This window comes from Coturnix japonica, chromosome 5 (assembly GCF_054131305.1).
Source record: "Coturnix japonica strain WE chromosome 5, WE-NBRP24, whole genome shotgun sequence".
NCBI lineage: Eukaryota > Metazoa > Chordata > Aves > Galliformes > Phasianidae > Coturnix > Coturnix japonica.
Genome location: NC_140667.1, coordinates 47,254,009 through 47,280,085, shown reverse-complemented (window position 1 = coordinate 47,280,085; position 26,077 = coordinate 47,254,009). Strand labels below are relative to the sequence as shown.

General features: G+C 39.2%; 1 protein-coding gene across 2 annotated transcripts in view; it reads right to left on the bottom strand.

The window, feature by feature from the left end:
- PPP2R5C (protein phosphatase 2 regulatory subunit B'gamma) overlaps nucleotides 1-26,077 on the bottom strand; it is a 61,947-nt gene that overhangs the window by 21,540 nt on the left and 14,330 nt on the right. The window contains exon 4 of one of the 2 annotated variants that reach the window (XM_085549452.1): nucleotides 15,135-15,258. The exons of the other annotated variant lie outside the window; for it this stretch is intronic. Coding sequence (XP_085405578.1) covers nucleotides 15,135-15,228 — 94 coding nt within the window. The 5' untranslated portion in view covers nucleotides 15,229-15,258. The remainder of the gene's footprint in view (nucleotides 1-15,134; nucleotides 15,259-26,077) is intronic. 2 annotated transcript variants of the gene reach the window in all.

The window sequence follows — 26,077 nt, the reverse complement described above, 5'->3', positions numbered from 1 at the left end:
CTGATACACATTATAGTCAAAAAATATTCAAGGAAATAACACTGTCAGCTCTCGCCAAGTTGAATATAAGATACATTAAAAAAAAGCCATTAAGTTTTAAATCAAATTGTGTAACCAGTCGCTTTGACAATTTATCATCATTCAGGTGCGGCTGGTAACAAAAATGCATTAACTAAAGGGGATAGTAACATTTCTATTCCTCGCCTTCCTTCCAAGACTCCAGTCCCTTTCTGCCCAACTTTTTTTCTTCCCCTTCTTTTCTGGAGTATCTATGACCAGTGAAGCCGGTCCCATGTATTTATATTTCTGATATATTTCTGTTTTATTCTGCCTGTGCCTTACTGTTTGCCTGAGTAATTAAAACAATTGATGCACGACATTACAGTTCAGTACATATAGCAAAAGTTTTGGGGAATCTGGACATTAACTTTCAATAATTAAGGAAAACTTAAGTAACTGGTGAGATGTAAAGAAAACAGTACCATATTTTGACAGCAGCAAAAATCCACATTCAATTCAAATGGTCTAATAACCACAGCAGTAAATTTAAGACAGGAATCCTGCTTAAATTGGCAGCATTAATACATTTTATGTTTTTGCATGACAACTTCTTGTTTTTAATTATTGTTGGATATGAATTGCTGAGTCATAAATAGCATGACAAAAGGCAAAATAAAACTAGAGTGCCAACTTCTGCTTATTCCAGCTGATGGCATTTCTTCTCCCGTAGCATAGCACAGAATGCAAAGACTTTCTTAAACACAAGTGAAATGAGCCCTTGTCAAACAACAGATTTCAAGTGATACTACTGAACATAAGCACACACCTAACAAATGCACATGCGAACTAATGAACTGAATGTCTGACTGCCTGATCAATGCCTGCAGAACAGCTGATCAGGTACTGCAATGAGTAGCTCTGCTTTAAACACTTGACAAGCTTATCCTTAAGACAGCAAGCTGGAGCTGTCTCTTCCTTCTCAAAGAAGTTGCTTTCAAAAGCACTTTTGCTATAATAAGCCTTTATGATGAACTGGTCTAAAATGGCATTTTTCTTTAAGCTACGTACACTAAATTGCTCTGAAGAACTTTGAAGAAACTCAAACCTCAGACAAGAAAATCTGTAGAAAAACAGCTCCAAAGAACACACAGAACAACAAAAAGTCAGGGTACGTCAGCCACTATTGGTTAAAGACTTCAGTGTTGATAAGATAGTGAAGAAGTCAAGAATTAGAATGAAGGTGATAAGAGGTCAACAACTTTCTAACAAATAAAACAGAAGCTCTGCAAAGCACAGCAAATGACTTTGAAGTACTTTAAGCCACACAAACTGCATCTTGATACATATGTTTTTTCTTTTTTTCTATTTAGATTAAAAACTAAATTAATGAGTATTTCCTCCTGGGAAGAGTTTATGGAGTAACCTGTACGACTTGAATTTCCAAACAAGACACAGAGTGGTTAGAGAGGTTACCTTTTCCAAGTGAACTGTAAAATGGAAAGTGATTTAGCCTGAAGCACAGCACCATGATTTCACTTAGGGATACTACACTATAGTGCACAAAATCCAGAGCATAACCAGAGACCACAAGCTTAGACGGAACAGACAGACAATTACAATTACCATCACCTGAAAGGAGAGGAAGCACAAAAGCTATAATTACCATTTGCCTCTGAGACGAAAGACTGACAACTAAGCGGGTCAAGAAGTACTCCCAGAAGGCAAACCACCTAACTCACCATTTACTTTGAATTGGCTTAAATGGTGACTTGTCCATCAGTTTCCAATTCAATCTCCAAATTTTAGTTGTTTAGGTTAACAGACATCTGAAGGGACTGTTATTAAGTCATTTTTATTTTATTTATTTTTTAGAACCAAGCAGCTCTCTGAGCACTGCTCAAGGACTGGGAAGGCTATGGCTACTCAAAAGCTATTCCTCCTGATTATTTTATGCCAAAACTGGCATTATCTATCCCATTACTCTTCTTGTCAGATAACTTCTAACACACCACAAGAGACATCCCCAGAAGTCAGCGTTAGGATCACAAGATAAGCCTCAAAGTCCAAAGGATCAGCCTTCTTCCCTTGTTCAGGTATTTCAGGTCTTCCCTCATTTCAGTCCCCAGGTAATTGCTGCATCAACTTACCCAGCCTACAGACAGGCAGGCTCTGCCTCTTTATATTTAATGCTATTGATTCTGAATTAACTACTCTGTTTAAAATGCTCAACACTACCTCAGATTGTGGCCTTGCCAGAGAAACTCGCCGATGAGCATAAAATATCTTCCTTACACTGTACAACTGGTATCAGCTGTGCTTTTACTATCAGACTGAGTACTCCAGTATCTCAGAGACAAGGTGCTCAGCTGTCAGGACACTGACCAAGAGTCTTGGCAGAGCACAGACAAACTGTGAAAGCCAAACTTTAAACAGAGTTCTATGAATGAAAATAAACTCCTTGGAAGCTCCAGGTATTTTCTTTAGCATCAATTACTGCAAAACTACAGTAAATGAACTCATAAAGCATTCCCACTGGTAACTGTCGTCTCTCCCCCCCCCGCCATCCATGCCTGATTCTCAGCTGGTCTGTGACACCATTCTGCACCCAGGCTGCATCAGAAGAGATCACTTTATACAAGGTAGCACAGCTCCCTCCAAGAACTACAACAACACTATGTGCTAACAAGTCCTGATTTTCTCAATTTCATAAAACAACAAATTCTGCCTGTCCTAAAAGAAAATCAGAAAAAGAAAAATGAAAACTAATATCGAAGTTAGGTTTCTAAGTGCCTGGACACGCACGCAATCTTGTCATGTCATATGCTTATGAACTCTAAGACTGTAGAGAATGGACTGTACTGAAGGAACTGGAGCTGTTTAGTCTGGGGAAAAGGAGGCTGGGGGTGGGGATCTTACTGCTCTCTTCCAATATCTGAAAGATGCAGAAGTCCTGATTCCTGCTTATGGGTAGATGGTAAGTCTTACCTAACGTGAATTCAAATCTACTAAAGGGCTACAGCTTTTAAATGATATGGAGAAATGACATTTAACTATAAATTAAGTTGCTCTCCAGCATATACCCCAAAGCATACTGTAAACACAATACAGCTCCTTCCAGCAATCCAAAGCAAGTATTAGTGTCATTTAAATTGGATGTCATTAGAAAAGCAAGCAGCATTAGTAGTGTTAGTAGCTTTGCAATCTGCACTACAGTTGTGCTTCAATGTGAGCAGTTTGGTAACTTGCCACAACCATTTCAGCTAATATTACCATGACAGCATTTTGTTCAAAGAATAAGCAGCGTTCAACATGCAGTGTGAAGGAAATGGGAGTTGCCAAACATGCAGGCAGAGGGATTGCAGAACATGAGAAAATTAACGCTGCTTTAATAGAATTATCACTTTTTTCCAGAACTAGTGATCAAGTCTTAAAAAAGAATCCCCAAAACCAGCAAGATGATAAAAGCCCATCTAACATTTGATCAAGTTCAATTTAAAGTACCCACCTGATTTTGAAATGATTAAATTACTGTTCAAGTCTCAATCAAGGAATATCTCTTTGGATTACAGAACTTTCATTGCATTTCTATTACTTGACATGCTCATTATAGTTCTCTTTGATTTTCTTCAGCAGATTTTATAGAAAACATGACAGAACTAATTAACAGTAAGAGACATAACTCCCCCAGATAACGGTGTTTTATCTTAATAGGTGATAATAGAAATAAGAGGTTTGGGAGAAAATTTTCCAGTTCATGCATGGGAAGTTTAATTAACGCTATTACTTCTAGCAGTGCTTTAAAAAACACTTAAGGAATGCAAGAAATTACTATAATTACATATCATATGCGATACATATCCTACAGTAACTAGCAGCCCTGGGAGTGGGAGTTCTGCTACAGGTTACTTGAAACAAGCAAGATACTATGATGAATACGGTGGACTGCAAAAAACACACAAAGCAGTATCAGTAGCAAAATGCTTTATGTGGAACTCTACTAAACCTATAGCAATATGGGTTTTTTGTTTGTTTGTTATGAGGGAGGACAAAAGAGACATTAAATACAACAAAAATGACCACAGTGATCAAAGCCACAGGAACACCCAAGGAAAAACATGGTACTCGTATTAAATTCAAGAGAGTATGACATATAAAAATAGTAGGAGACACAGAAAAGGAACAAACTTCTATCTCACTACTGAACATAAAAGATACATTCAGTGTCATAAAAGAACTGCAGCTGAGTCTTATTACAAACTCCTGTCAAGTCTGAGGTCATACTGCATTTACCATGTATTACACTTCTGTACATACTTCATGTACACTCCTAATGAGAAGTTCTCAAGTTTTTCCTCCTTTCTTTTTCAAGAACATATTTCCTGTCAAAAACAGGATGCTGAAGGTTGGATGAACATTCAGCCTGACCCAGAACAACAAAGCCCATCGTTCTCCAGCAACTCCTGCTCAATAATTAAAATTACAGGCACTCGCAGCTTTTGTAAGGAAAACAATAAACTGCTCTGATAGCTTGAATAGCTGATATGGTTGTTTTGTTCTAGGCCAACGAGAAGGTGAGCTGAGACCAACAGATGGACGCATTCCACCTGAACTGATGCTCGTGCAGCAGCCTGAAACTTCATAAGCATGACCTGCAGCCTTTATGTAGCATCATGGTTCTCAGGAGCATTCCAGGAGAGAAATGAGAAGCAGCTGTAAGCAGTGGCTATTTCCACTCCTCTCTGCATTCAAGGAACTGAGCTGCTGCCATCAATACCTTTTGGCTGTTCTCCAGGTAACAGTAATTTGTAACTGCCTACCGTCTTTGGAACTGCGCTGCTCTTAAGTACTGCTGTTCCATATTCATGCACTGGAACAAGACTGGCACCCAAAATATTTTTCTATATATGAAGTTCAAAAACAATGCTTGAAACAACACACATTGTACATTTTCTAGCTATGAATCAACAGTAAGTTGCATTTCATTTTCAAGTTGTTCACATTTCTGGATGTTCAGCTGTATTTTTACTTTAGTTTTCTGTTAAAATCCTGGCTGGCAGAGAAAATCTAGACTTATTTATCCAGTAAAGCAACAGCAGTGGCTTTGCTTCAATGCTAATCTGCTGCCTGGATCAAACACAGTCCACTTAAAACAAAAAGTGATTCCACCTCTGACAATTTGTGTCTGAAACTAGTCTCAACCTTATAGAACAGGCATTGGATGGAGGAGGTAGGAGGAGAAAGATGCCTGAAGTCATAAGAAAGATTAAGAACTTGTAATCAAGTAGGAAAAAAGCTTGCTAACATTCTGTGCTGTCTGGCACAATTTTAAACATTAAGCAACCTGGGGCTCTGAAATGACTCCCAGCAACACCTTTTTCAGGTGCACACGATAACTATCGATGAGAAAAGTGGATAAACAGCAAGTCAGCTCCACACCTCATAATGCAATGAATTTTCAGAAGTGGAACAAAATCATCCTGCCTCTAAAGACCTGCCTTAAAAATAAGGTTAGCTCAAATCCACTGTTTTCTTCAAAATCACATGAAATTAAAAACAAAAGAGCACCTTGAGAACAGATGCGTACTTCAAATCTAACCAAAATAAGCAGTTTTAACCTAGATTAAAACATACTAAAAATTATAGAGAAGAAATCACAAGCGCATAAATACTTGAAAGGCAACGTACCATATAAAGAGAAAAAAACACGAATGCTTATACAGGAAATGACAAGTGTAACAAGCAGAAATGGGCTTGAGCTAATGAAATAAAAAATCCACCTGAAGATTAGGAAGAAAAATGACAGTGAGTAAAATCAGACAGACAGTGGAAGGGAAAAAGAAAAAACCCTTGTCTTAACAAGGGAAGAGGGAAACCAAAGAGACAAAGAGCTGTCGGTGCTTTGGGGCACTCACACAGTTAATATGACAGTAACACCCATTTCAAACACAAAGGACTTACTACTAGTAAAGTATGGGAAAATCCTCTATTTCCTAGCTCTTCCTAGCACCCTATCACAAGATGCAACTAATCTTGTGTCCACCTTCCATAGCAGAACAGTCTGAAGCATTGCAGAAACAGCCTTATTATGCAACATCTTCAACTGCATTTGATTTTATTAAAGAGTTTTATATATTAGAAGTCTCTGAAATATATAATACACACATATATATAATATCTAGGCTATTTCCTAAGCAGCTATGAGCTCGCTTCTTCCTCTCAGTGTTCCACTTGCTAAAACCTGGATTGCTGCCTGTCTTCCATTTGGCACTTCTGAATGATAAAATACATCAATTTAATGATGGGATTCAGAATAAGATTTCATTGAAGAATGCTGGGTCACATATTGACTTAGAAAGAGATGACATAATAGATAAGAAAGCATAACCATGGTTTGTTTTTCCATATGGCCAAACTTAGAGAGTTCCACATTCCAAAGCAATGTAACTTCACTCAAGAAGTTGAATAAGTTGTAACGTAAACACAGCTGCATGAATTTGCCACTTTGTGGTAAGCTGACATTTATTTTTAAATTAATCAAACACCCATAACTTCCTTGGTAAAAAAAAATCTAAATGAACTTTCCAAATTCTCCATTACTTTCAGAATTAGAAATAGGATGTGGAAAATGCAGGTCTTTTTGAAAAGTCTATCCATAGGAAGGGCTGTAACAGTTAAAGTAACCAGAGGTTCTGAAGGACCTTTCAGCAGATACCAAGTCCCACTGAGTGTTCTCCTGAAAAATTCTACTGTTCAGCTCAGTAGAGTTTTTCTGTTACTGGTATAACACTGCGTTAGCTCCATATGCCTGTGGAATTTAGGAACCTCTTGTGAGGCATCTCAGGTAAAAGAAGCAGTAAAGAACGATAACAGCAATGTTTTGGAAAGTAACTTTAGAACTAAGTAGGTCAGCAACTTTCTTAGCAGCCACTCCTTGCCATGAGAACAGCCAAGGACTATTACTTCAAGCACTAACAATTACTAGCAGATCCCTGCTGGGAACTAAAATTCATATCTTAAAAAAGGAAGTTTTGACTCATGTAAGAGAAAGCCAATTCTGTCCATTTCAAAATGTACTGAAATACCTGGTTTCAACATTACCATGTTTTAAAGACAGGTAGATATTGAAGACATAATACACCTGCGCATTTTGTTAGTAACGGGTGCTTAAGAATTCTCCATTTAACTCCATTCAAAACAATCACTACTGCACAATACAACATCATTTCCTCACAGCCATTGGCAAACACATTTATTCCAAAAAGATGCCTTCATTATCGTGTTAGCAGAGAGCAGATAACACACCTCTCTTAATCTATTTATGGAAGTTCAAGCTCTGATCATCCTGCCAATTTTCATTCCAGTATGTGAATGAACATAGGAAACCTCTGAAACAGCACTGACATTGACATGCTTTCACTTTAAGTAGAAAAGCAGTGAGAGAATTTGGTTCTAGAAGCTGTGTGAAAAAACATATCTGGTGGCTTGAATTTAAAAATATGTTAAAGTACTTCCATAAAACTACTCAAAATAGAACGTGTGTCTGAGTAGACTGCTACAATCAACTAAAAAAGGGAAGAAAAAACAAGTAATTGTTTTGATAGTTTTTAACGTCTTCCAGGTTTCACAGTTCATCTTGAACTTACTAAGAAAATATTTACTTCATAAAATTCAGACACCTATCAGTAACAAGAGCAATTATGAAACTGAAGCACCAAAGCCTGACAAAACTGTCACTTCCACCTCTGCTAATGGTTCTGAGTCAGCCCCTACCCCTCATTTTAACTGCATTAAAAAAATCTTAATTGACAGACAGTAGAAATGCTGTTGCACAACCTGTTTGCACAGAGGCAGATTTGGCTTTAAAGCACCACACATTCAGAACCTCCTTTAACTCCACTGTGTGGCCTTTAAAGACCAGCATGTGGGCAAAAGCCAAGCACAGACAACATGCACCAGTATAGGTTGTGTAGGTCAGGCATAAAAGTTCACATGCAAAAGCCACTGCCCTGAGAGGAACATCTTGTCTGCACAGATATAACTACTCCTGCATCTTAAACATTGCTGGTGCCCACTTAACATTCATGGTTTCAAATACTGCTTCAGTAACTAGCAGTAGATTTAGCTGACTCAATCACAGAATCACAGAATGACCCGGGTTGGAAGGGACCTCAAGGATCATGTAGTTCCAACCCCCCTCCCTGCCTGGCAGGGCCACCAAACAAACAAATTTACTAGATCAGGTTGCCCAGGGCCCCGTCCAACCTGGTCTTGAACACCTCCAAGGACAGGGCATCCACAACCTCCCTGGGCAGCCTGTTCCAGGACCTAACCACTCTCCTAGTGAAGAACTTCCCCCTAACGTCCAACCTAAATCTTCCCTCTTTTAACTCAACAGAATTTAAAATTCATTATTAAAAGCTTCAAACAGAAATAGAGACAAACTTTTTTTTTTTTTTTTTCAGAAATGATCACATTGCATGTTCATGTTAGAATGAAAATCAACAGACAAGAATGTTGAAGCCTGAATAAAAAGTGAAGACAGTATGCACTTATGGTGATATAATTTTGCTTTCTTTGTTGCAGTACAAATTACACCATGACTCAATAAATGCAGCTAAAATTTCAGATGACTCCTTCCCCTCTTTTAACTTAATGGAATTTATAGTACAACAGAGAGTCCCCTCCAAAGACTTTATATATATATACACACACATATATACACACATACATATATATACACACACACAGTTGTGCCCTGAGAGGTTTTAAATGCAGCATGAACACATTCTCATTGTTTCCAGCAGCTAAGTTTATACATGCACACTTCATACACGAAGATTTAGACAAAGACTAGAAAAGAAAATCAGTGCAGCAGGAGTGACAGAAATACAGAATAAGAGCAGCAAAAAGATAAAATATACCCACAGATGCAAAGTGAAGAGTTAATAAGCATGTCATCATGCTAAACCCAGCAGGAATGATAAATAACAAACCTCCCTTAGATCTGCTCATGGTCAAGTATCAGAAATGTTTCCCATGAGTTCCTTCAGGAAACAGCAGTTTAAAGAACCACCACATCAGTACGTGTCTGCTATGCACTATGGCTGTGTCTGGATGCCTTCCTAAAACCATCATAACAGGCAAAACACTAACAGTCATTTATATGAAATATCAGTCCTTGGATAATTACCTAATACTATCTGATGAAACTCACAGTATGGATTTCAGTATCTTACAGATATGAGACCCAGGTTTGTCAAGAACTGCTACTTGTTCTCTTTCAATGCAACACTTCCCAAAAAGAATGGTAGGTGGGTTTCAGTGTACTATTGGTTACACAGCGCTAGGGAGCAGCACTGCCCAAAAACATGCTATGAGGGTATAGGAAACTTTTAGCAAGGATGACTATGAACTCCAGGTGAGGCTCAACATCAGAGCACAGGTGGCTCAGTGAGATGCAATGGCTATCAGCCCAAACAAGTTGCCCAGGCTCAAACCTTGGGATTATCCAACTGTAAGTTGGCTCTCTCAGCTGAGATCCAAAGCCAAAAACATTTATGATCCATGAAAAGGACAGAAAACACGTGCCGACCATGGGAAGTCCCATTAACTGGATTAGCAGGGTGAGAAAAGAAAGATGCCTGTGCCAAAGGCCTTCAAATATTTCCACTAACTAAAAACATACCTGCAGCTTCAGAAGTAGTTGTCAACGTATTTTAAAGTCAATAAAATAATCACAATGGTTCGTTAATCTGTGTGACAGAAGCATCTCTGTTGAAAATGATTAAGAGGTCTAACAATCCACGCACCCTCCTTCCTAAGATTCTACTCTGACAATAAAGACTCATTGCACCTTAAATGTGTACTAAATATAAATGTGTTTAAGGATTAAAGGGTATTAATATTTAAATAAACATACATCACTCAAACCAGTTAAAGCTGACTGTGTTTGTTATGTTTATGAGTTGTAGCTTACTCAAAAGATATTTTAGTTATCCATGTTCTCTAAAAAACACATACCTGCCACACAGCTTTTAGACTACCGCTGAGCAGCTAACAGAGCATTAAGAAACAAACAAAACAGTGGTTTTGTGTGCTATTTTTAATCGTACAAGAAGTTCCAGGTACCCTATCTTTAGCACTTTGCAAAAACAGTGAGAATCATAAAACTTCATAATGGTTTTCATGAAAGCAGCACACAAGATTCAGAGTTACTACAGACGTAAAAGCACTAATAGGTGCACTGGCATCAAACGCATAAAGGGGTCTGCTTTAATAACTGAAGGGAAAAATTGCTCTTTGAATTTGACAAAGTACATATATATATATATAGATAGATAGATATAGATATAGAATGAGTTTTAAAGTGACAATAAGGGCAATTATTTTTTGTCCTATGTGAAACAAAGAATTACAGCATCATCACCTAATTTTCACCAGAAGTAGCTGCCTCATTCCCATTTAGCTGATTCCTCCCCTCAAAGCACTGCAAAACACAGATGGAACTGCTCACGTTGTCCAGTCCCATTTTAAGCAGAGATTTCACACACCCTTTTGCAGTCTTGTTCTCAAGTTTAAACGCTTTCACAGTGAAAAACTTTGTATTTGATGACAATCTCTTGTGTAGCAGCTTGCATTGGTCACCTCTCCTCAAGCACTGTGCATCTCTGAGAAGTGCTTGGCTCTGTTTCTCCATCCCCTCCCCTTCTGTCAGCTGAAGAAAAGATCACCACTCAGCCCTTCCTTCTTCAGGCCAGCAAACCCAGTTCTCTCAGCCTCCTTTTGTACATTACGAGATTAATGGCTGCTGCTCTTCATGCTGAATTTACCCTATGTTTACACTGCTGAAGTGTGAGCTTTGGCCTCTACTTCCACTTAATTCATTACTAAATTGATTTTATTTATTTATTCTTTAGGCTCAGAAACAATTCCTGAGAAGCAAAAGCCCTCATGATATTTCAGAAAGCACTATATCTATACAAATATCTACAGGCTGATTATTTTTACAAGAAAAAGAAACGCAACTTTGTTTAAATGAAATAAATGAGCTGCTCTCCTTCAAGAAAAATTGCGTATCACAGGTTCAAATGCATTATGCAGCTCACTTAGAAGTTATTTCAACTCATTGTCAAAGGAACTTGACCTTCCGTATTAAAATACTAAAATACAAAGTAGAAATGCACCTTTCAATAGCTAGAGTGCTCTTGGCTGCCCTAAGGTAGCCCAGACTTAGGGAAAGCACCAACAGGTGCTCAATACCATGTTAACTCCAAACTGAAACAGCAGTTTTCACTATGATTTTACAACAATGCTACTTCCCATCCAAACCCTCAGATGTCTGCATCAAAATAATGTTACCACTTACATCTTCGGTTATGTGCTGTAGAAGAGCAATACATGAAGACGGAATATAAACTACCTTCCATTCTCCCTTGTTCAAGATTAAAAGGAGCACATGTAAGGAACAGGCAAAGTTAATTACTGTGCTTATTACAAAGTGTGAATGAAGTTAAATAAATCTGAGCCCACCAAAAATTCAGAAGTTTTTGCTCCCCTGGAAGGCAGAGAAGACTGGATGTCAGGATATCTGAAACAGGCTATGGCCTATGGGAAGCCTCAGTGCAAGCTGACAGGATCAGGGCGTACTCATCCTCCTTCCCACACAACTTTCATCATGTCTTGCAAAACACCTTGAAAATCATTTTGAAAAAGCATGAATGGACAACATTTCCAACCGCAGTCAGCAACTAGGCCACAAAAGCAACTGCTACACTCTGCTAATAATTCTGCCAGCACAGATCAGAGCTTCACCAATATTTTGTTCAAATATCTGTCCACATTTTGAGTTCGTAAAAGCAGCGACATTAGGGCTACTTTCACACTACTGACAAAACAACATTAAGATATTTTTCTTATAGCAGTCAACTGTATTTCAAATGAAAAATATGTGCCCCTCTCAAATGAATAAACATCTACATGATCCACCTACAGAAAGAACCAAGATCGTATTTACTGACTGCAATCTGTACATTGTAATCCACAGCTTTCAGAGAGACTGTTCAACAGTAAATATGAACTGGTAACTCTGAAGTCTAGTGACAAATGTTAATTCTTCACCTTGACCTACACAGCCTTCACAGCTACTTTCTTTGCTTAAAGTACTGAGATGAAGGCCCAATTCCTTGCCCCAGGTCCCTCTCAGTTACTTGGAACAAGGCTCTGAACGCACCCCCATCACCACAGGGGTTCAGCTGCCAGAAGGTCTCCATGAGGAGAAAGCAGCATCTTGACAACACCACCCTGCTTTGCTTTCCTCTTGCACCTTCTTCTCTGCTGTCCTTACATCATCTCCTGGCAAAACATACACAGATCAGCTGCTTTACCTACTCCATCTTTACTTGCTTCTTAAGGCACACAAGTCTCTACCCAAGATCATGAAACACAACAGTTATTCCATACTCACAACAGCTGCTCTATGTGAAATGATGATTTTCTCAGCTTTAGCCTGTTCCAAGATGAGGTAAGCTTGCAGCTCATCATGATCACTAATAAAGAGCAGTTCAGTCGACCATCATGTGCTATCTTTGTACTCTAGAACAATCAATGTAGCAATAGCACAACTGGGATCTCCTGGAAAGCCTGATGCAGGTGGAATGACCAAAGGGCTTACCACCCCAGCAGGCCAAACACCCCACTTGAGCCAGTGCTTTCAGCATAAGCAAATAAGGGACCCAAGGGCTACGTGCCACGTGCATTCACTCTGTGGCTGTATTCTGGTGTTTGGTGTTTTACAGGATAGGTCCAAAGTCATGTTCTGCAGGCCTGATTTCCACACAATGATCTCAGGCAACCACCTGCAGTCTGACTGCAACAAAGGGCAGAGCCTCACAGTACCAAACCAGGAAAGGAGAACAGATTTAGTGACAGCCATCAGGGTCAGCCAACAGGTCAGTGCTTGCCAAACGAGCCCACAGTGACTTCAAGCCAGGTAGTCAACATATCAGGATCCAGAGAGGTGAGGTACACAGCCAAAGATAAAGCTGCAACCTGGATGAGGCAATGACAAGGCCAAGGGCCTGACCTTAACAACAGCTCCAGAGTGAAGGACTAGGCCTGACCCTCACACTGTAACGGGAAGTAATGCTACTAGGAAACCAATCTCATACTGCAACAGGTGATGTGAAAGGACAAATGTAACAGAAGCACAAAATGGGGCAAACAGTAAATCTTTGTCATTAGGCTTCAGAGTTATCAGTTTATTTTAATTATTAATTTTATATAATACCATTCTGTGAGGCTTCATTTGGAAGGCAAATCAGTATTGGTTACGTCAGAGCAGCTAGCAATATGAGATTCACAAACAATGAAGTAATGTGTATGGATGTAAGAGATGCATCCCCCTCCCTGCTTCCATTGATCTCCTACGAAATTCCTCTGGGCTATAACACCAGACACCCATATAATTTCCTGCCATCTGAAAAATGCAAAATTATCCCATAGAACTTCCTTAATTGCTTACAAGAAGATTGACTCCTTACTCATTAATAAAACAAAACCAACAGAAAACCACAAACACAACACAATCCTTAACCTCAACCTTACTAGAGTATTATCATGCATACCAAAAATGTTGCATTTAGGAAATTTCAGATGCTCCTTAAAATACATTTTCACAATTATGTATTTGATCCGAGCAACAAGAGGGATAATAGATTCACCAACGTGAACCTTTTATCATACCAAGACAAAGGATTGTTAAGGCTCAGCATTATAATATTTCATAGTTCTGCTTTAAACATTTTGTTGCTGTTGTTTTCTGAAACAGATTTACACCTTTTAAGAGATGAGGTTTCTACCCTTCCAAAATGCAGCACACGTCATTAAATTAAGGTGATCTGTGCAGAAGGAAAAGCTACAGCTCAGGCAGTCACAGTTATATTCCCTTGACAACAAGCAAAGCCCTTATTCTAACTCAAAGGAATTTTACCATATTTTCCCCCACTCGCAGACCAAAATTAGAGTCTTCTAGAATACAGTCAGTCTCGCTTCAGACAGAGGATAATGCTCTTTCACAGGTAAAAAGAAACCATGATTTTGCCCATATATGCTGACAACTACTGTTTAGAGGAGCAGGCATCTGAACACTGTTTGTTTAAAAATTAAACTTCCAAAGCAAAATATTTTCAGCATATGGAATACTCATTAAAAAATAATTATTTTCATTCCCAACAGCCAGCCTGTGCTTGAGTAAGCTGAGAAGCAAAAGGTAATCACAAGCAGCATCAGCTGTGTTTCTTCCAGATAAGTGCCATTGTTCAAGGTGTGCTGATCTCATCTAATAGCTGCTCTGTTTTCATAAAAAGTTCTAAAAACAAAGCCAACTGGAGGAGGATGTTAAAAAAGAAACGCTTTGACTGGTTAAGAAGCTTGTTTATAGCCACTTCAATAGAAAGTCACAGCGATACAAAATTTCACTAACTGCAAAAATAGATACACAATATCACGCAGAAGCTTCCTACCGAAATACATCTTCCCTACATAAGACCAACATTTACAATGCAGTAATTTTATAAAGCCGGGAGGACATATCCTGCGAAGCAATTTAACATTCAGCACCATACGAGCCAACGGGCACATAAGTGCTCGCTTGTTAGGGCTGAGCTGCGTCTCTTCTAGGAAATGCCCTCTGAATGCATAAAGGATATTTTCCTAATATATGTCACATCTCTCTCCCTGCCCCCCAAAAAGACCAATTCTTCCATACGCTGCAGTGCATTTGAAAGGCGTTCCAATCAAGCAATGCACACACAGCAGCCCTGAAGCACACCCACCGTTTATCCCTATTCTATAGGAACTGTATATGGATAACTTGGCTCTTCCCTCCCCCTCCCCCTCTACCTTTCTGGGGTAGTGACTTCACATCCTTTGACATCAGCGCTTGCTGAAAGGGGGATGGGAGAGTTGCAGCAGAAAGCAGCAAAACCTGCTTTTAACAGTGCGCGCGATGCCTGCGTGCGAGCCCAGCCGCCGTGCGGAGCTCGGAGCCGGGTGCCCGGCTACAAAGGGCTCTCGCAGGAGCCGCACCGCCCCGGAGCCGGCCGGGGGGAGGGGGGTCGCGATCCGCCACGACTCACCTCTGATGTGCAAAAGGGCCACGGGCTGGAAGGGCCCGTTGGAATTGGCTGCGTCAACCACCATCCTGCTGCCGGCTCTGTTACATGTCAACATCTAGGCTCCGCCGGGCAAGGCAGCGTATTCCTTAAGGCAAGAAACCGGCCTCCATTTTAGTTTAAAAAAAGACAGAAACTGAAGCGCTCTGCAGCTGGAGGGAACTGGCTGCTGGGTGATGTCAGCGGGCTGGAAGAGCCCCATTGGCTGAGGGCCGCAACTTAAAATGACACCGGGCGAGCTGCGAATGGGAGGCGGCCGGGCGGCAGGAGGCGCGACCCCCAGCGGCCGGGCCCAGACAGACGGGAAACGGCCTGGGGCAAAGGGCTGCAACGGGAACGGCCACTCAGCTCGGCTATGGCTCGCCGCTCACGTTCTGTGATGTCCATTAAAGCAGCGCGTGCGTTACTTGCTGCATAATAATAATAATAAAACGAAAAAGTTTAATGTTTCTTTCAACAGGGCTGCCAAGAACTGCCACACAGGAGGCCAACTCAACACTGAGAGCACCATCTTATGCATCTTTATATTTCAAAAGCCATACGAAAAGCTGCTCCCAGTGAGATGGATCTCTGACTTGTTTTTAGCAGCGGTGTGTAAATAGAAAGCTCTACGCACGCTCCAATGAAGTACTTTATGGCTTGTTGCTGGCATGGGTTTGTCATGGACAAAGCCATACTCATGGCATTTGGAAACTGAAGAATGCAGCTCCAAGCTCATTTGCACATTTCTTGCACAGAAACAAACCTACATTTAAGCTCAACTTGCTGGTAAACTTGGCAGAACTCAGGTTTTTGTTCTCACTAAGCTCAGTAGAATGGAAGTATCCCAGCAGTAAGAACCAGGGCAGTATCACAGCAAAGTATTGCTGCACTAAGCCAGAAGAAATACAAAAATAAAAGCATAACTATTTGTAAACTTCCTACTTAATTACATTGGGTATTTGTAACAAGACTGACTGTAAGAAACCTTTATCACAGGAGATTTGAAGATGTGTTTTCACAGAGTTACATGAAGGCCCATTTTGTCTCTGGGATACCACACATCCAGGAGACATTCAGAGATGCAGACAATACATCTGTACTATCCCCAAACCTGCACTGCTCCTCAAACACTATTTGCAGCAGCACGTCACCTTTTTTGGTATTCAAATTATTTGATCTATACATGATTTTCCTATCTTATGATAGAGGAGTACATCCAAAAGAAAAGATGCCTTTCAGTTGGATAATTTGCTTATGATTTTTCTGAAGAAAAATCATCAGGCATATGAACCGCTGGCTGGAAGAATTGTAGCGAGCTACAATAACACACTGTCATATATAAGTTAGAGCTATACTGAGTATTACTAAATTGGATGAAGGGAAAAGACTAATTGGGATAGGTAAGATAGGAGTGTTTATTCATGTGATACATGAAGGAATCAATTAGATTTACTGCTGACTGGGCCTGATTTAAAGTAGTACCTCATGAATGTTCAAGAAAGATGCAAAACCGATGCAAAAGCCTAAATGAAAACAGCCTGGAAATATTACTTACTAAAAATATCAAGTGGGTGTTGTTTGTGTTGTGTTTTTTTGATTATGTTTTTCATAGGAGGGTGAGTGAGGGTGGGTGGCTGGTATACAGAGTTTTTTTTGCAGGGGGAGTAGGGGAGTAAGGATAACTAGACAGTATCCAAGTGTTTTAGAAAGTAATTATGAAGTTGGAGGGAATTAGTTTTCCTCCATTCACTACAGACAGTAAATTCCTCCTACATCAAGAAGGATTAACTTAAATTCTAAACAAAATCCTTTCACAATAAAAACAGTGAAGCAAACTAGACTGTAAACTTTTTCTCCAAATTAAGAACAGTCAAGCATAATGAATGACATAAAATGTAGCTGATCTTGCTTTTAAGCACCATTTCTGGAATATACAAACTTCTGATGCACTTTTAAGCCTCTTCTTTAAGACTGCAGAGATTCCGATCATGCATGCTTACAATCTAGACAAAAACACAGTATGTACACAGTCTCAAAAATGTCAGTTTCTATATTCATATATTCCTTGGCTATACCTTAGATTTGAAACTTTAGCTACCACAGAGAGCCTTGTAACAATGCTAGATTTAAAAGCAAAACCAAGACTGAACCCAATCAGAAAGTGCTCTGCAAGATCTTGATAGATGAAGGAGGAAAGAATAGCTCAAAGCTTCTGCAATACTTTCACATGTAGAATTCTATAGTTAAATTCTGTTTCATTTTCATATCTAAAGTGAAATTAGACTGTTCTATAGTGATATGTCTCAGTATGATGAAGCAAAACCAATGTTTAAAATTGCAGTTTATCTGGTAACCTCATCTTTGCAAGGCAGCTGCTGTCCCTCTTCCCTATATTCATCTTTGCTTTAATGGCCAAATGCTGCTTCTGTTTGTTAGGACCTCCCTGCAGAGACTGAAATAGGTAGGCAGGTGTGAAGGTACACAACTACTGTACTGTAACAACAAAGCAAAGAAGTAACATTACCTCAGTTACAGTGTCATTTTCTATTTCATTCATAACCATGGCTTGAATAGCTAGAGATTCATTTGTAAAATTTCTGTAATGGTTTAAGGTCAATCCTCTAAATTGTTCTAAAAGAGTAAATGATAAATATGCAGAGCTGGCTGTAGTAGAGGTGGAGCACTAAATCACATTCAAATAAGTTCTCTTCTGTAATACTTATTTCCTGCTCACATTTTATCCTCTGCAGGACTCTTCAATCTCAGGTCAGGTACTTATTAAGTTATCAAGCAACTTGCTCCAACAGCCAGAATTCAGTCTATTTGCTTCTTGCAAAGTACTACTGGAGTTGGAGAACTTCAATCTTTACAAAGTTTTCACTGTATTCATTAAATTTAGTATCTTCGCACCAGTTATAGATAAGATGTACATCCTTCTAGGTAGAACCATATAGCTGCTCTATACTTCAGCCTTAAGACATTTGATTTGCCACCAAAAGAAAATTGAATTAGGAATTGATTCACTAATGAGAAGGGGAAGAATATTAGGGCAAATGGAATAGTACTAACGAATATCAATGAGCAGAAGAAGAGGTCATTTAAACAAATACGTGAAGACAACTTCATTGCAACAAAATAATAAAACATTAATTCTAAAAACAGATAGCTGAGGTTAATAAACAGCAAATATGCACTGACAGTATAGCAAAACCTTAGCTATCACAGGTTTCCTCTGAACCCTGCTCCTCACATCAAACTTCCTGACAAGAGGAAATACAGAGAATCCTATCAAGATCTCAGGATATATTTAAATATGTTACATTTAGAAGCTAGCACTGTAGCTGGTAAATTCTCTAAATTTCTCTTTCAGCATACCTGGCATTTCCTTCAAAACAAATGCTCCATTTGAGTTGTCAATGGAGCATTGAAAAGCAAACAACCAAAAAACCACACAACACAAAACAGAAGGCCACCATCAGCTCCCCTCCCAAACAACAAATTCACCTGGACAAAGCCTGCCTTTGCTTCTGCTCTGGACTTCATCTTATTTCCATGAAGACACCTCTCACCAAATGAGAAGCTGGGACTTCTGGACTGGGAAAGAGGGGTGGGTGGGACGGGGAGCAGGGAAAACGTTATTTAGGCTGAGTTCTAAAGATACTAAAGGCATAACTCCATTATTACTAGAGCCACTATTCCTCAGTGACCTAAGCCAGTTGCAGACGGCTTGCAGCCCTCTTCTTGCATTCCCATCTGCTTCCGTGGCCTTCCAACCACAGAAGAAAACGAGTTGGGATAAATCAAGCCATTTCCATTATCCTTCTTTCTTACAGCCTTCCCTTTAGATACTGAGAGGCCACTCTCAGGTCTCCTTAGAGCCTTCTCTTCTCTGAGCCAAACAGCCTCAGCTCGCTCAGTCTGTCCTCACAGGGAAGGTGTTCCATCCCTTAGGTAATTTCTGAGGCCCTCTGGATGCACCCTAAAAGGTCCATGTCTTTTTTCCTTTACTGAGGGCTCCATATCAGGACACAGTTCTCCAAGCGAGGTCTCATCAGCGCAGAGCAGGAGTTTCATCCAAGAAACTTTTTTTTCCCCCCTTCAGGCAAAATTTATCACTCTCACAAATGATGTAATGCTATAGAAAAAGGTCTCTTCCCAGCTCTGAGCATTGAGTTCAGAAAGTTACCTGAGGACAACAACCATCTTAGGGGAAGAAAAGACAGCAAGTCTGTAGTCTAGAAAAGAAGTTGCAGCAGTGGGAGACACTGGACTCCCTCATGCAAAGTTCTAGCTCAGTTCCAAAGGACAGACAAGAAAAACAAACAAATAAATAAATAAATATTCAAGCAAACAGAGGCAGTAAGCACTTAATATCCTGTTATCAAGATAAGAAAAAAACATTGCTTGGGCAAATAAACAGATCTGAACTATCATCTAGCTCCCCTAAAGAATTCAAAGACTAAATCACAGAGAAAAGATGGTGTTCTGAATTCTGTGTTGAAAAACCATTAACATTTGCTTACTGGTACACAAGAAAAAAAACAAACTAAAATTTCAATTTACAAATATCTACATAGACTGAACTTGTCTCTATCTGCATCTCCTTATTTTTGCAGTCACGGCCGCACACACACACTCAACAGGACTAAATTGTTCTTCAGCCAACACCATATACTCGGAACGTTTTGTAAGTGGAAAACAGTTAAAGAATATATAGCAAGTTCAGAAATCCGCACAACGAAATCAAAAAGCATTCTTTACCTTAAAAAGAACTGTCTCTTAAAAACATGATTGGGTGCAAAAACATACTTCCCTGGGAAGATAAACAGACTCCTTTTCAAGTACTGACAACCTATTTCAACCAAACCTTGTACAGAAGCCAACACATACCAATATTACTCCCATATGTGGTTTTATTACACAGATCACAAGTCATTTTCAGGAAATGAAGCTTAAAATCACATTTAAGAGTAAAATCTTGAAAGCAGGAGAGTTATCCAGCAAACACTCATACATTCAAATGTCTAAATATTAAATAACAGTGTTTGATTAGTAGATGTCTTACAAAAGGAGAAGTTTAGTGTGATAAAAATGTTTAAGTCTGACAATAATGAAAACCCATGCAATGGACAGAATGTTCTTTTTATAAATGAGCATAATAAAAGACATTTTAAGTGAATTAAACTCTGAACAGAGAGGTAAGAATATACAAGACAATACCATATTTTAAATTATTTTCTATTTTAATGGGTTCTATATAGCTTGAGCAGAAAGAAGTTTGGTAGGAAATGCTGCCAGTGACAGATGTAAAGCATTCTTCTAACACTTTCAGCTGCTGACTAATGAGTAGGTGTTGGATAGGGCAGTTGAAATGAAAAATGGTTCATTAATCCTAGCCTATGATTTCATGTAAAGCTAACTAAAGAAAAATAAGGCAAAGTATTTCTCTTTCTAACCTTTTTTTTGGGTAGTTATTATACACTCACAAAGGGTGCTTTTTTAGAATGCATCTTTAGAATGTTACAAAGTCACTCAGAAGGGATAGCTGCTCAATAATCTAATGCTTTCATAATGATTAGAGTATTTACACATTTCATTGTCTATTTCCCTGTACCAACATTAAACAACTTTATTTTTTTCCTTGAAATTTCTACCACTTCTGTGTATACCAACATCACATAAATTTAATCACTCAAATTTGTTTCAATAGTTCTTCCACACACGCAAAGTTACTAAATTAACATGGCAAAGAAAACCTCCAGGCTTCTTTCATAGGATACAATAAGTACATTCACTGACAACTAAGCACACTGATATGGGACCTTCTGCAATATTTTCTTTTACAGGCTTTTTGTTTCAATGAATTCAACAGAAAATTAGGCTGCCAAATATACTGTAACAGCATGAACACAGCCAGGATCAGAAGAATAACACTTAGCATACTGAGTTAGTCCAATGTAGTTCATGTAAAAGGGAGAAAACATCATCTGTTTGACAGGACTACATTCAGTGATGCTTTGCATGACAATGAATTTGTTTTGCTTCAGTGTTTTGCCTTTTAAATGCATTACATCTCAGGGCAAATTATCTTTTAGAGCAGCATAATCTTGTTTAATCTACTACCTTACTTTGCATAAAACTGCAATGCTACCCCCGTGCAGCTGGACAAAATTATTTAATTGCTATGCATGCAGACAAGAAGCACAATTAAAGTGGAATGGCTGAAGTACTGCACCTCCATTCTAATATACAACTGGGAGTAACTTCTGTGACAGAAGGGACATTAAACATTCAGATTTCCTGTCTCAATGGCTTGTAAGGATAATGCTCATTAAAACCTCCAGAAAGTCCCTTACCTTCAAGACTCCCATATATCCAAGAATATTACAGACACTCCACCTCTTCTGTATCAAGAAAATAGATGGTAGTTGAATGAAAAATTAACTCACGCTGCTTGAGTTTTAACTGATGTGAGTTGGGGATGTCACTAACATATATTGTTGAATTTCCCTACAGAAAAAGGGCAATACTTCATTTACTTCTTTAACTTACCTTGATCTCAGTTTTGCTTTGCTATCTGTTCTCTGTGTGGAGAGAAACACAGAGAGTTTTCTATTCCTGATCTCTTCAGAAAATCTCACTTTTCCCCTTCCTTGTTGTTTGAGGAATTAATATTTGTTTTTCCTCCATCCACTTTTTGTTTTAAAGTGCATCAAAAGCTTAGGGTGGGATCACCTCTTTTGCAACCTTCATACGTCAAATTTCAATATGGCACAGAAAAAGAAAACAGAAATCTCTCTTCCACAGCTGCTTACAACTTAAAAGAATTGGGAAAGGTTTAACACTTTTCTCCCTATCAGAATCCTATACCATAGGCATCACAGTGGCATCACGGGAGTTCACCATGAGGCTATAAAACCTATTTCCATCCAGCTTTAAAAAACAGACATGCTATAAAAATAGCTTTTTTGAGTTATGTCCAAATTCACATGCATGACCATGACTAACATGTATTCCTAAGGATATTATTTAACACTTCAGAATATTATGGAGCATCGCATTCTAAGATAAATATTCTGTCAGTCCTAGAATAATATCATTCAATGAATATTACTTGCAGATTTAAGCTAGACTTGTGACACAACAGTATGTGACCATGTATGAAGTGTTTTATTCTGCTCAGGGCATCTTAGTACTGCATTCAAGAATCCTCACTGAAACACTGTTTTGTATCATAGGACTCAGATCACATCATTAGAAAACATCACCATTTGATACAACACCTCTCTACACACTGCACAGTTACACAGTTTATTAAAAATCAGCACATTCTTGCAAAATACCAGCAATAAATACAACTACGCTCACCAGTGAGAAGAGACCAACTCCACTCTCACTGTGAGCACCTTTCAGATATTGGAAGAGAACAGTAAGGTCTGCCCTCAGCCTCCTGTTGCCCAAACTAAACAGCTCCAGTTCCTTCAGTACAGTCCATTCTCCACAGTCTTACAGAGGGAACAGTTGTAAACAAAGAGAAAGTAGATGATTTAGGTGCTAGGAGAAAATTCTTTGCTCAGAGGGCAGTGAGGCCCTGGCTCTGCTGCCCAGAGAGCTGTGGGTGCCCCATTCCTGGAGGTACCCGAGGCCAGGCTGGATACCTCACCCTGGGCAGCCTGAGCTGGTGGGGGGGCAGCCAACCTGTAGCAGAGGGTGGAACCACAATTCTAGAGCTTTATCCAGTATTTAGGTGTCAGAAGCTCATATGGTTAACTTAGATTAAAGAACTGAAGTAAAATCCACAACACTAGCAATTAGCACAGTAACTGTCAGCACAGGGTAAAGCAAATCACAGACACTCTGGGGTTATTTGCTAATCTAACTGTGCACGGTGCAAAATGAAATACAGATTCTTCCTTAAAGTTTAAGTGGAGGGCTGCAAAGAACACAAACTTCAGTGTAACAGCTGTCAGGTACATACAGTAAATACTCATCCACACTGAACATTTGTGTCTCAGAACACATTATTCTAAATCCATCAGTTTAAATACATCCTGAATTAAAAGGCATTTTCTTAGCAGCGCTAAGATAACGGTAAGCTTCTGAAGGCTGAATCACCCTTAATTATTTATACTAGCTATAACCAAAGCATTAATCAGGAAGTTTTCAAATACCACAAGAAAAGCCCACAAAACACTCGATTAGGCCAACAAGTAACTTTTCCCAGACAACAGCTAAAAGCAAAACCAACTCTCTGTAATAAGTACCCATACTAGAAATCTTAGAAAACGTGGTAAAGCAGATAAGCTGAAGCTAACACAACACAAACTTGTAGGCACAGAACTTTTTTGTTTCAGTGAGAAATGAGCAAGATCTTTTCACAACATCTGACCTTAGGTTACAGACCTCCTGCCATACTCCTGGGCTATGTACAGCAGACTGCACACAGTACCTGCATTGAGTCAGGCTGCGCTTCCCTGTGCTGCAGGGATCCTCACTGCCTTGCAGTTTTGTTAATGCATGTATGCCTCTGCAAAGCAACAGCACCCCACACTTCTCAGAAATTCTCTGTTTATCTCTATTCTTAGAGCCTCTTAACTCATAATTTATTTCCTTTTCTTTCTGCTAAGCTATGCAGCTCCTCCATTTCCTGAATAAACTGAAGGTTTACAATGTTAAGTGTAATCTGCTCCAATGAATACAAATCATGCCGCACTAACAGCAGTTAACCAGGCAAACACACTGGTATTTCTTGAAGCAACTCTATGCAATATTGAACTGAAAGTCAGCAGCATACCTGAAGGCTAAAAATTGAGGCTAGTTTCCCATGTAAGAAACACTGACCAAAAACCACTTGGGAAGCTCCCCCTCTCCCTCCTCATTAGTTCAAAAGATCCACTGACCCCAGCTCCAGTCCTACAACACAGAAGAAAGCAGCCATACTTCAGGATCACCACAGGCCCCTGAGAGCCAACCAGCCACAAGCTTCCACAAATCTAACACAACTTTGCATACACAGGCAGTTCCATTCTGTAAGTTGTGTTTTTAATACAGCCTTATATAAGTACCTCACACCACACCATACCCAGTATTTATGAATGGAATGCGCATCTCTTGGCCTACTACATGTAGAAGGAAGTTTTTCCAATATTGCAGCTACAGGAATACAGCTTCCCTTAGAAGTTTTAACCAGCTTCCAAAACAACTAACCCGAAACAATACTACATTCATTACAACACTTTACTCAAGTCAAACCCGCCTTAATCCTCTTGGCCTTTTTAAATTACAGCCTGGCCAGTAGGCTTTAATTCCTGTCCAGTCAATAAACACATGCAAAAATCCCAAACACAGAACAAGAAAGTTTAAGAAGTCCAGTAGCCACAAGCAAGCACATGTATGGGGAACAGCAATTAAACAGGTGCCTGGCTGTGATCCGTGAGACTGGACATAGCCTTATTAGTAAAGGTAGTAATTATTATACATTACTAGATCTTTAGTGGTACTAGTGTTTCATAACAAAGGTTGGCTTTCAACAGCCTGAGGACACACATACAGCACCAGGAGACATCCCCCAGAGCTAAGTTCAGCATCTTCTATTTCCTGTCACCTGAAAGTAGGGGAAAGCAATCACAGCTTGAAAGACAAAGCACGCGCACAACATATTGCAGTCGACACATAGGTACATTGCTTCGAAAGCATTAACACACGTCTTACACAGATTAAGATTTTTTTTTTTTTAATTACTGTGTTCCAGTCAGGCTCTCTTCTGCCATTCATTGGCCTATTAATCTGCAACATAGCCAAAATCAAAATGGATCCAAACCTCTACTTTCAACTCCCCGGTATTTGGTGGGAATACCAATTTCACCTTCAAAAATTCCTGTCCATTCACCCCATCCCCCATGGACTACCTGTACTGTCTCCCACCCACACGCACTTTTCTCATTCCATCTCAATATCCACTCTGCTTCCAACTGAATACTCAGTCCAGTCTCACTGACCTGACAGCCCCAGACACTACCAAAACCACTACTTGGTTCTAAGAACAAGTCATGAGTATTTTTCTTTGCAAGAGATTCTCTGAACAGAGGAGTATGCCAGTCAATAAGGTTGTATGCAATCCTTTTCCAAAAAGCACCACTTTTAATTGGTGTAATTTGCTTATATCACACCCCGGATGTGATGGCTAACTGCATGTGCGTGAACTTGCCCTGTCAGTTTAAGACACACATCACACCTTTCAATAATCTGTGGTGTTACATATTTTTATTTAGAAATCTAATAAAAGAGATTGAAACTTATGAAGTAAATTGCATTTAAGTCTTGAAGGTTGTTACACAGATTATCACGCTAGCACAATAGTTATTTCATATTCTTTTCATAAAAACAGTATCTGTGAGATAAGAAGAATGCTGCAGCCTAATTTTATCCATGCAAAGAGCAGTACAGTTCATGTAAGCTGCAAAGCTGGGTTCCTTATTGTCAAGGAACACTAATGCATGATATCAAGAGGAAATTTACAGAGGAAAAAAAAGTCTTATCCACTGACATTTTCACATTATCTACCACTGTTCTGCCTAACATTTCAGTGATGTATTGGTGTTTCACTACCGACTTTGAACACAGGAAAGCAGTATGCATTGCATTCCAAAATGCCATTTTTTAAATAAGCCTTCAGAGCAGATCAGTTTCTTGTAACCTACAGATCAGAACATCTGAGCACATCTGGAAAACCGTACCTTAAATCCACAAAGTACCATAAGCACAATACTTTGACATGTAAACACAACACAGCAGCTAAAATGAAGATAATAAATACCATGTTACTAAGACACATCAGTTATTATTTTTTCCATCACAGCCAGCTGTAAATATAATTATACATCATCACAAAGCCTTAAAATTGACAAAGGAAAAAAACTGATTTC